Source organism: Cydia strobilella, chromosome 1, assembly GCF_947568885.1.
Source record: "Cydia strobilella chromosome 1, ilCydStro3.1, whole genome shotgun sequence".
Classification (NCBI taxonomy): Eukaryota; Metazoa; Arthropoda; class Insecta; order Lepidoptera; family Tortricidae; genus Cydia; species Cydia strobilella.
The window spans coordinates 34,166,488-34,178,647 of NC_086041.1; the positions used below are offsets into that span (position 1 = coordinate 34,166,488).

At 37.7% G+C, this 12,160-nt stretch overlaps 2 protein-coding genes across 3 annotated transcripts in view; one reads left to right on the forward strand and one right to left on the reverse strand.

Annotated features, from left to right (window-relative positions):
* The window catches only part of LOC134745302 (male-enhanced antigen 1), a 182,407-nt gene extending 178,801 nt beyond the window's left edge, over positions 1 to 3,606 (reverse strand). Inside the window, exons 1-3 of one of the 2 annotated variants that reach the window (XM_063679306.1) lie at positions 3,293 to 3,606; positions 2,460 to 2,594; positions 1,665 to 1,814 (exon numbers count right to left, since the gene is read on the reverse strand). In XM_063679306.1, the coding sequence (XP_063535376.1) occupies positions 1,689 to 1,814; positions 2,460 to 2,594; positions 3,293 to 3,487 (456 nt within the window). In that variant the 5' untranslated portion in view covers positions 3,488 to 3,606 and the 3' untranslated portion in view covers positions 1,665 to 1,688. Of the gene's footprint in view, positions 1 to 36; positions 1,815 to 2,459; positions 2,595 to 3,292 lie in introns of those variants that run through there. The other variant, XM_063679298.1, reaches the window with a different exon arrangement.
* Positions 3,607 to 5,457: 1,851 nt separating this feature from the next.
* Positions 5,458 to 11,272, forward strand: LOC134744904 (protein-L-isoaspartate(D-aspartate) O-methyltransferase). The gene is made up of 6 exons (XM_063678855.1): positions 5,458 to 5,611; positions 6,137 to 6,273; positions 7,282 to 7,507; positions 8,978 to 9,063; positions 10,033 to 10,110; positions 10,763 to 11,272. The coding sequence occupies exons 1-6, from the start codon at positions 5,515 to 5,517 to the stop codon at positions 10,856 to 10,858; spliced, it is 720 nt and encodes a 239-aa protein (XP_063534925.1). The 5' UTR covers positions 5,458 to 5,514; the 3' UTR covers positions 10,859 to 11,272.
* The last annotated feature ends 888 nt before the right edge of the window (positions 11,273 to 12,160 follow it).

The window sequence follows — 12,160 nt, forward strand, 5'->3', positions numbered from 1 at the left end:
TTGTCGATGGCGCTTACGCCGCACAGCGTCGCGCGGCATTGTATTTATATCGGAGCATCGTTAAGAAAGGCGTAAGCGCCATCGACAATAAGGTCCCTTTTTATAGAAAATACCACATATCTACCTCTAGGTAATCTGAGTAGGTTGCCTCTGTTATATATTGAAAGTAGTTTATACATGAGAGCATAAACAAACTCAGTTATTTTATTACTTACTTACATATTTCAAAAACTTTATTATAGTTAATCTAATTCATATATTAGACCCTCATAATATATAGACATATAATGACCCTCAAGTACCAGGGAATGAATCGATTTAATATTACATACATTACGTTTCTCAGCGAAACTGATCCTTTCGGGCCAGCGATTGATAATAAACATGGATGACGAACTAGCGCTGCAAAATTACCCCATAGATTTTGTGCCACGGCGCTATTTAGTTCGCAAATGGCGGCCCGTTGTCACAGTCGTAGTAAGAAGTATTTAGATTATTTCTATAAGATATGCCTTATTGTGCGGTTAAATGATGTGCTAGCCGTTCCAACGAACACTGAAAATATTATGGGATTACCTTTCACGTATAATTTAGCCAGGATAATATAATTTTCATTTCTTTTATTGCATATAAAACATGTTCTATATTGCATGAAACCGTCTACTAACAGACAGTTTTCATTGTCATGTATTTTCAAGTGACAGTGTTACGGCATGGTTACGGCCAATCAGAGCGACTAATTTTATAATAGACCAATAGTATTTCGGGTCGGTGAAATTGACCAATCATAATCTTGGTCAAAGAAAACCCATGCCTAAACTGACTTTGTAATTGGTCCGCTGGTGAGTATGCGTATTTTAATTTTGGGGCCACTTTTAGGCTGATATTTTGTTTGAAGCTAGTCTTCCATGCCTTTTTCGAGCATTGCTTTGCTCCGAGCAATTATTAGGGTTGGCTCAACTTGACGTCCCTTTGTGTGCACGACCACAGATAAGATAATGATTTTAATTTTGACAACCCTGAATAGCCGAAAGGGATAGTGGCATACATTAGAAAGGGACAGCATGGTTCGTCCCTGAATCGCTGTCAAACTTCGGTTTTGTAGGAAGTTTCTTGTCTGTACTACTACTGATTCTGTGCCTGAAGCTGAAGGGTCAAAGACTTGCTTTTATTTAATTTAAAAAAAAGCTTCTGTAAGGGAATGTGCACGGGAAACATCCTCATGTGACAACTGTAGTGGCGCAACAGTATATCGCCCGCGAGATACACTACCGGTCTTTTTCTCACTGCATTAATTTAAGAGGGACGGATAGTCTATCTCGCGGGCAAGATACTGTCGCGCTCCCGCCACTCCTGTGCTTACTACTAGGCCTGTTGGGAATGGAAGGCCCAAGATAGTGCCAAGACTTTTCATTTGCCTGATCAATAGTGAGACTGACGTTTCGGTTTCGGCATAAATATCATGTTTCAGCCGAAGGTTCGGTTTCGGCCAAAAAACTGCCGAATCTATCGGCCGCGCCGAAACTGTATTTTCGGTAGTTTCCGGCCGAAGTTACGGTTTCGACATAAAAATTATTATATTTATATTATATTAATAATATTATAATATTAATAACTTTTGGTAGGACACTACTGATTACCTTTACATACCGCATAGCTAAAACTAAATAGTAAATTGCGTATCTTTATCAATTGCTCCGGAGTCTCTCTATTCTGTCATGCAGGGTCTGTTTCCACTGGTCCTCGGTGACACTCTGGGCCCAGTCGGGGATGGAAGCCTGGGGTAGAGCAAAGTTGGCCATTGCTGACATTACCTGTAATTAAAATAATACTATTTTTATTTTATTTTAAACTTTGTCAGGCAACAAGGCCCATATTACATACACAACACTTTCAATGCCAAGAATGCCACTAGGGAGTTCTCAATAACTTTGTTCACATGCCACGCGACTCCCGAGGGGAGTTCGTACAATACAATTATAGATTATAGGGACAGCTTAAGCTGAATCAGAAGGTTGCGTGTTCAAATCACTATATCTGGGAGTATAACTATGCCAAATGCAATTAGCGATCCGCTAGGCAGATTTTCTACAAAGCGGAAAAATCACCTTTTCAGTTACATGAGTAGTGCTTGGACTGCCAAGCACCACTGGAATGTGTTAAGAAATTACATTCACTAGAAATTACATTTTCAGTTCAGTTTAGTTTTGATAAATGCTTCGTATTGTGCAATAAGGTCCTTTTTATCAGAATTTCTGTTGGAATTTCAGTATTTTCTAATGGACATTATTGCACTTGAAGCATAAGGACCCTTCTGTGTGGAAAGCCACATATAATGATACATGCTCCTATAATGGAGTTATTACAAAGGAGTTGGACTAAACCTTTAAAAAATATTCCTAATAAATAAAATTGCAAACTACTTTTCTTGAAACTTAGCTATCATATTGCATTGTTACCTGTTGTGCTCTCTCATTGTCCATTTGAATCGGGTCAACCGGGCGAGGCGCACTCCACACTTCTCTGGTCAGCACATTCCCCATGGGCTCAATGGCAGGGACATCATTTGGAGGTGCTTGTTGGGTATCCATATTCTATAACAGTACAGAAAAAAAAAAAAAAAATAGCACTGACAAACTTAACAATGAAAAAAAAACTGGCCAAGTGCGGAGTTGGACTCGCGTTTCAAGGGTTCCGTACATAACACAATCTACACAATGTATTTTTAAAGTGAAACGTGAGTGAAATGTCTTTAAAAAACGCGTAGGGGGCAGGTCAAAAACTACATGCACATTTCTAATAGGTTTTCCTGTCATCTATGGTAAAGAACTATTTTGTGTATTTTTTTTCAAAATTTTAGACCCCAGTAGTTTTGGAGATAAAGGGGGAATGGTCATTTTTTGCCTATTTTCTTGAATAACTTCTAAACTGTTTATCCTAAAATTATAAGCAAAATATATTTGAGAATCTCACAATGAGCTCTTTCATTTGACACACACAGTATAGTTTGAAAAACTTTATTTTTTAATTTTCTCATTTACCCCCCAAAAGTGGCCCCCATTTATAAAATTTACATTTGTTTACGTTACATGTCCGTCTTTGGGTTTCTACTTACATATGTGTACCAAATTTCAACTTAATTAGTCCAGTAGTTTCAGAGAAAATAGGCTGTGACAGACGGAAAGACAGACAGACGCACGAGTGATCCTATAAGGGTTCCGTTTTCTCCTTTTGAGGTACGGAACCCTAAAAAAACAAAGGCAAGGCAAGGTGAAGTAAATGAACAACACACCTGTGTCTCGTCGTCACTGTTTTCGTGGTCCGAATGCATAGCTTCAGGTCCCTGTGGCAACGGTTCGTAGCCGAAATATTCGTTTTCTTCATCGCTTTCTTCTGCATTGTTACCATTCATCATGAGATCGTGTCGAGATGGAGGCGTGAGTTCATGCGGCGAATTGTCGGGAGGATCGGGGCCGTCGCACACCATTGCCAACTTGATACGACTCGCTGTGTAAGGTTGTATCTGTGTAGAATTTGAAACTGCAAAAATCGTAAGTGATTTGCTATTAAATTCTTAAATTTGATGCAGCAGAATGTGAAATCTCAAACGACACGAACAGACAGAACAACATTTGCCAGTTGTCAACTTTGACGTAAGGCCAGGATTACACTTGTAAGTTTTACTTACGTAAGTAGGGACACAGCTATACTACAGAATGAGATATGAATATCGTTATCTCATTCTAGCAAATAGCTTTGTCCCTACGTACGTAAGTAAAACTTACAAGTGTAATCCTGGCCTAAGGCAGCAATATTTTTTCTAATAAAAAAACAAGGGGCATAAATGCATAAAATCATATAACACACAACTCCTGCGACAGTTTCTAAACTACCTCAAACATCTTAATGGCCGGTTTACATTCGCGTGCGAGCCACGAGGCGAGTGTGTAATCTGGTGTAATCAATAGCTCGCGTGCTTACGCGCTCGAGGCGAGCCGCGAATGTAAACCGGCGGTAATGACATTTGGTGATAGTGGTGATACCACGGATTTAGATTTTAATAAACCGGATGGAGTACACGGGCCAAAAAGTGTGTCCACATGAGAAGTCAAAGTGGGCGGTTGCATCTCTTTCTAATTAGGGTGACCATAAGTCATATGTATGTGGGATATTAGGATAAGTTGGAATGTATAGTTTGGCCAAGATCTTTTTTCATTCATGCATAGGAAGTCAGAGAGAATGGATATAGTTTTTTTCTCCTCTGTAAAACGCTTCACAAAACCTTACTTAATTTAGTTTAGTCGTTATAAAAGCTGTTACTGATGACAGACAGACTGACAGACGGACAGCGGAGTCTTATTGATAGGGTCCCGTTTTTACCCTTTGGGTACGGAACCCTAAAAATGGTCACGTTTTTTTCATTTGTAGTCTGCCTCTTTCGCACTCATGGTATGTTCATATACGTAATGGCTTCTCTTTTGCACACTTCAGCTATTCTTTAAGCGTCATCGTAGTTAATTGCACCATTTTTTTTTATTTGCCGCCTTTGTGTACTGACGGAAATGTGTGTTCAACCTATATAGAATATTATGTATAAATGTGTCTGTAATATTTAAGGATTTTGGATTTAAATTTTGGCAATTATATAGCTCTCATTACGTGCACAAATAAATCATTTATCTATCTATCTATCTATCAAACAAATAATTAAACATGCCGAAATAAAGATATACTTATTTAGGTAAACTTGTTTTTACATTAAGTAAGTACGAGGTAATAAGAACTCTGTAAGGCCGGTTCACATCGTGCCGACATCATAGTCACCCTAATGAGTTTGACAATGTTTTCTTGTATTTTTATCGTAAACTTTAATAGTTGAGGCTTACCTGTGAAAAGATATACCACAATCAACAAAACTTTAACTTCTGCAACCTTTCACACAACATCTTTTACCCATTTTATACTTTATTTCGCAAATAAATCTTGAGCGCCGCCATTCATGTATTTTGAAAATTTCATTATCAAGTTGGGGATACCAATTAATATTCAAAGTTACTACAATGTCTACCATATTAAAATTAATGTATTCTTTGTTGTGCACATGCTTGGTTAAATCAGTTAATAATATTGACATTATAACTATTTACAAATTACGTAAAAGATATCAGAACCGCACTGAATATAGCACTTAAATAATATAAGAAGGTATTTAATTTTAGTAGTTATTGATATAAATACTACCAAAATGGTATTTTTTTAACATTGGCAACATGTGCGAGTGGGACACCGCGACCCACTTTTGCTATCTCATGTGGACCGTTTTCTCTAGTCTGGTACGAACACCTTTCTGGCTCGGTGATAAGGTTCAATTTAGTATGGCAAAAAAAGTGACAGCTCGCTCCTGTTTAGGGTATAACTTCGTGGGTGATACTGACATTTCAAATTTTCAATTTTTCAGTTCTATAAAAAACATTGACTCCTTTATTTACAGAAAAATTGAAAAAATATTTGTTTATGTTCTTCACGTTTGGATTTTTGGTTACGGGATTGTTAGTGATGGCTTGGAGGAGTCATGGTATAAATAACGCTGATTTGGTGCGCAATCTTAAAGGTAAAATCACTTTCAAGTAAATTTGACTTAAATTATCTTCTTCCTATATATTTCAATGATAATCAGTATTAACGTAGCATCAGAATTTTTCAATATTATTACTTTTAAAGTTTGGCTTTATAACAAGATGTAACATTGAAACTGCGAATGTGTGGTAAATCAGGACGATTTTTTGCACAACTTTTATCGCAATTCATAAAAGATAGTTTCGTAAGACTAACTTTTTTTTTTTTATTAGCCTATTTTGGTGTCCCACTGCTGGGCAAAGGCCTCCCCTCGTTTTCTCCACTCGACCCTGTCAATCCTGTCATCGCCATTTTCCCACCATTTGGGGTAGAATGCGTCCAAGTCGTCCCGCCATCTCCTTTTTGGTCTGCCTGAACCCCGGCCTGCACCGTCTAGTCTAACTTATTGAGTTTTATATCCTTACGATAGTTACGATAACAGAACAAATTCCTTACGTCTGAATTATACACTATTATATAAAAACGTGTGTAATTTTAATGATTGTTTCGTTTATTACAGCAAATGGCATCATTAAATCTGATGCAGTAGCTAATGCTATGAACTCTGTGGATCGTAAGAACTACTGTCCCTATGCTCCGTACCATGACTCTCCGCAGTCCATTGGTTACTCTGCCACCATCAGCGCTCCACACATGGTCAGTGTACAATACTTAGAATAGAATAGAATAGAATAGAATATTTATTGCTCTCAGGGCCAGATTAAATAAATAAATAATAAATATAAATAAATATTATAGTACATTCTTACAGATTGACTAAGTCCCACGGTAAGCCCAAGGAGGCTTGTGTTATGGGTACTCAGACAACGATATATATAATATATAAATACTTAAAATAATTAAATACATAGAAAACACCCATGACTCAGGAACAAATATCTGTGCTCATCACACAAATAAATGCCCTTACCGGGATTCGAAACCCAGGACCATCGGCTTCACAGGCAGGGTCACTACCCACTAGGCCAGACCGGTCGTCAAAGATTAGCCATAAAAGCGAATTAAACCCCTCATTTCTCATTGTGATACCTATTGGATCTACAGATAATCACAATATAATTAAATTCTAAATTAAAATCCTGATTGTTTTTAGGGCTCCGTACCCAAAGGGTAAAAACGGGACCCTATTACTAAGAATCCGCTGTCCATCTGTCTGTCTGTCACCAGGCTGTATCTCATGAACCGTGATAGCTAGACAGTTGAAATTTTCACAGATGATGTATTTCTGTTGCCGCTATAACAACAAATACTAAAAAGTACGGAACCCTCGGTGCGCGAGTCTGACTCCCACTTGGCCAGTTTTTACTAGCAAATTTGAATCCCTGGGAGTTGAGGGGAAAAGCAATGGTTTTGATTAGAGACCTTTCTACATCCAGGTAGATAAAGGAAATTAAGGGACTACACTACACTTACACAAAGGTCTCTACTTGGCTTAATCTGGCCTAGAAAAAATTGTGTCGTTCTCAAGTAAAAGGTACCACATTGTCGCTTACCATACGGGTGAAATTTGCTTGCGTCTATACGAATAACCTGTCAGAGCGTCCTTGGGGTAAGCAACAATGTGGTACCATTTTCTTCAGAATGACACAATTGATCAAATTAGGATTATCAAAACGTTTTTTTTAAACTTATGCTTTCTTGCAGCACGCCCATGCACTGGAAAGGCTTAAAAACCAATTGATTCCCGGTGAAAAAGCCTTAGACGTTGGCTCCGGCTCTGGATACTTGACTGCTTGTATGGCATTCATGGTTGGAGAGACCGGCAGAGTCATAGGCATAGAACATATTCCCGAGCTGGTTCAACTAGCTATGAAAAATATTAAGAATGATAATCCTGCCCTGTTGACTTCTGAGCGCATTAAACTAATTGGTTAGTAAACATTAATTTTATATAAATAATATATAATACACATGAAAAAATGAAAAATGAAAAATATATCAGTAAATCATATGATTTCCCTCACGGGACAGGCTTTGCCTAGTGTGGGGGTCAGTATAAACTGTAAATGCTCTAATGTTTCTGGAAATAAACTATTTGTATTTGTATTTGTATATTTATTTTCCACACAAAGATGGGAATTTGCAGATTGAGTATACATGAGGTCCAGGTTGCGCGCATACAGCGGTACATTTAAAACAGTATGAACAGGGGTCCCCAAACTAGGCATAGCCTGTATCTTGGGCGACCAGTTAGTGAATTAAAAACTAGATTGAAAAAAAAAGAAAGTATGTCTAAAGATGAAGATAGGTGCTAGTGCTAATAACCTTAGCTACTAGGGATTTACGTTGGTCAGTCTGTCAGTCAAGTCTCTTACGGCTAAGTGTCTATACCTATAGGTTAAATGTCTAAGTGTGTAACATAGAGTACCACTACATATGGACAGAAATTGAGGCTTGTTTTGTTAATTTGATTAAGAACAAGTAAATCAATAAAGAGTGATAATGTGTAAGTATACATGTATTTGTGTCGTTCTCAACCAAAAGGGTACTTATTGTCGGCTGTCAATAAGGCGCTATTTCAAATTTTTTGAAATAAACCTTATCGACTAGTGACAATGTGGTACCTTTTGGTTGAAAACGTCACATTTTAGCCTTATCACAATCAAGTACTTTAATCTAACAGCAAAAATGTAAACAAAATAAATAGTGCCATCTATAATGATGATGAAATTTGCAGCTTTTTGTTGACCTTACCGCTCTAAATAATGCTCTAAGATGTTACTCGTTGCTGATTTAAGTAAGGCTCTCTCGGAAAGGTTTCCACGGAAGACCAGCGCACAATCCTTAGGAGGTTCCTTGACATTAAGCTGAGTCCAATGGAGTTCTTTTCAGTGACACTTGGTTCTGTATGTCTCATGTTTCCAAATTTTTATATTAAAGGAAAAAATTGAAAAAGTTACACTTCCGGCAAAAAAAAAAAAAAAAATGGTCTCATGTTTCGTTTAAGTGTTTCCTGAATACATTTTCTTCTATTCTTTAATTAATTAACATAAAAGATATCTATACAGATATACAGTGGTACTACCAAACTAAATTAACGGATTCGTTGCGTGTTCCATTTTCAAAAACTTTTGGCTGTGGCGGGCGAACAATATGATGGCACGCCTCTCGTGTCATACGCCATACGTTAAAAATATTGATGACACGCCTGTCGTGCCATCCGCACTGAACCGGTTAATAACTAGCTTAAATCTAAAATAGGCCCTTGAGCTTTGTACCAAGGATGCTGGCGGCATTTGCTCATTGCAATGCTGCTTTTCTTTTTGTATTAAATATCATTGTTAACATTCACACTAGAAGAGCCAGTGACAGTTGTAAGTGAATTTGTTTTATTTTGTAGCCGGGGATGGGAGAGTTGGTTACGAAGCTGAAGCCCCGTACAACGCTATCCATGTTGGAGCCGCTGCACCCGCACTTCCACAAGCTGTAACTATATAATTTTGTCATCACTTTTCTGCATGCAATTTTAATTCCTATTTCTGCAAAACCAGTCTGGATTTGGTCAAGTAGGTGGGTCAAAATTAGAATAGAATAGAATTCATTTATTCATGGTAAACTACATTTCATACAAACATATTACAAAGAAAAATTATATTAAATTATTTTAAACCGGGTCACTCACGTATTATTAAGTCGAATAGCTCGACATGTTTCGGTCCAATTTACGAGGACCGTCTTCACGGAGCCACGACACGTCTTCACTGGTCGAAGGCGCGGTGTGTGTGTGTGTTTTAAAATAATCTAATATGTTTGAGTCTCACGGGAGTTTTACAGTTAAAAAAGAAAAATTATATTTAAAACAAAAAGTATATACCTAGTATACCACCACGTAAACCGTTTCTGACCACTCAGTCACGCTTCTATTTTTGTCTTTTTGCAAGTAAATAAAAAAAAGTTGAGTGCTATTGCAAGTCTTTCTAGCTAAAGATTATAAATCACTTGAGAAAAATTAAAAACTAAATTTTACCCAATACAAAAAGCTACACTCCGTCACATTTTTTGGGGACAAAAAACCACCAAAAAACAAGACAACGAAAATAATTTTTACCCAGGTACGCATCACATGTGCTCTCCCGAATTTCGGCAATATTATCGCGATATAATAGTAACAATTGTGTATTGGAGCGTAATTTTGAATGTTAATTGACATTTTAAATTACTGCGAGAAGCCAAAATCGAGTGGGAAGGGTTTACATGGGTTCAAAAACTTGGTTTGCTTTGTCCATAAATATATTTTTGGACACTAAATATAATTATTCTGTTAAAATCCTTCTTACTACACCTATCTTAGCATGTCTAGGAGAAATTAAGTCCGCCTTTTGTTTTTTTTTTTATATTAGCGCAATTAAAATCTAAATTAATTAATAAATAAACAATATGTTAATCATTTTCCAGTTAATAGATCAATTGAAGCCAGGAGGAAGACTCATAGTGCCAGTCGGGCCGGAGGGCGGAGAACAACATTTGACACAGGTAATAAACTAATAAAGCTACGTTTAAGTTGCTTAACCACACAAAAAGAGTAAACTTGATGAACGTATAAAATCTTGCAATCGGTTTTTTTAAGACTATAAAGGGATTGTAGAATGTACATAGGTACTTCGTAGTACTTTTAATAGGGTATTTGACTATTGGTCAAATCAGTCGCTTTTTTCGAACTGTCAAAACGATTTTGCTACTACGGAATTTATATGAAACACTAGCATGTGACGTCACAATCAAAGTACCTACTCTTTATAGTTTTATACGGGATTTAAAATAGAAATTGTGTCTAAAAATAACTGCTGTCTTCGTTTTTCTATTAATCTTCTGGTGCAATCTTTCATGCAAGGTGTAAAATAATTTATTTTAAATACAGTCAAATACCCTCACTCTCAATGAGATTTGTACTTTTAACGGCTACATTATATAGCTTGGGTCACTCACGTTCTTAACTCGGAAGATTGCTCGACATGTTTTGCTTCATAATTAGACAATAACAACTTAATAACGTGAGTGATCTGTTTAAAAAAAATAGTGTGAGTCTCATGGACATTTTGGAGTTAATATTATTAACTTTGGGAATTTACGATGATTAAAAAACAAGGTATGGTTGAAAGTACAACAGTATTTTTGTGTCACGTAGGTAGATAAGGCAGCGGACGGGTCACACACGGTCAAAAAGCTGATGAGCGTCATCTACGTGCCCCTGACCGACAAGGAGCGGCAGCACCGTGAGTGACCGACATACTTACTCGTGGCCGGCGCACTGTTCTGCCTGGCTCTGATATGCTGGTATAAGGATCTCTTGCGAAGACTATGGCGGCTTATGAAGTAGGGCATGTATATAATATGACTCCTTGACTCTATTTGTCATAAAATAGTTATAGTATTGGTACCATCATTCTGCTGATGTTCGTGATGTGAATGACAAGACTTTTTAGAGATATTTTTTTTTTTCATTAAAATAACAACAGTACTTACAAGGAACGGTAGCAGCACTCCCGTGAGTGACCGACTTACTGACCGAAGCTGTCGTGAGTGACCGACTTATACCGCCAGCATGTGGTGGCTGTGCTCAGCTAGACTAGAAATTCTAGCGATTCGGTTGCTTAAGTAGCTAAGCAAGCCAGGGGCCGATTTCATAATAACTTGTAACTAATAATATTAGCGGAAGTCTCTTTCCAATTCCTTTGATTAGATAGAGACTTTCGCTAATATTATTGGTTACAAGTTGTTATGCAATCGACCCCTGCGGCGGTATCATGGTTGCATTCTTATCACTTGTCATGTCATGCGTCACTTTCACTCTTACATACTTGTTAGAACGTGACAGCCATGATGACATGATAAAAAGCCGACCATCATAGCCCTACTGGTGTTCAGAATAATTAGAATTATCTTTATAATAAATAAATAAATAAATGTTATAGGACATTTTTACACAGATTGACTAAGTCCCACGGTAAGCCCGAGGAGGCTTGTGTTATGGGCACTCAGACAACGATATATATGATATATAAATACTTAAATACATAGAAATAACCCATGACTCAGGAACAAATATCTGTGCTCATCACACAAATAAATGCCCTTACCGGGATTCGAACCCAGGACCATCGGCTTCACAGGCAAGGTCACTACCCACTAGGCCAGACCGGTCGTCAATAATGAACACTATATTATCCTCTTTACAATAAAGTTGTGCTTTGTGCTTATCATTTTTAACGATTTCTGAACACGTTGCCTGTTTAGCTACTTTTACCGTTACTGTGTATTATCCGTTCACAATTTGTAATATGATGTTTACTCAGAGGCGTAGCTACTGTAGCTAGAGGATATGCCGCCCGGGCAGTCACCAAATTTACGCCCCCTGACGACTGACAAAAGTTTCCCTGCTGCTGCCTTTTGCTCATTTTGGCGCCCCACCTTGGATGGCGCCCGGGGCACTTGCCCCCTCTGCCCCCCCCCCCCTAGTTACGCCACTGTGTTTACTAGTGCTATACAGGGCGATCAATCCAAATGGGTCAGTATGGAGAAGTCA

Excerpts from the sequence above, each read along its gene's own strand:
- LOC134744904 (XM_063678855.1), top strand. The coding sequence starts at position 5,515 with ATGTTCTTCACGTTTGGATTTTTGGTTACGGGATTGTTAGTGATGGCT. Across the intron at positions 5,612-6,136 it reads TTTGGTGCGCAATCTTAAAG|CAAATGGCATCATTAAATCT; the intron begins GTAAAATCACTT and ends CGTTTATTACAG. Across the intron at positions 6,274-7,281 it reads CCATCAGCGCTCCACACATG|CACGCCCATGCACTGGAAAG; the intron begins GTCAGTGTACAA and ends GCTTTCTTGCAG.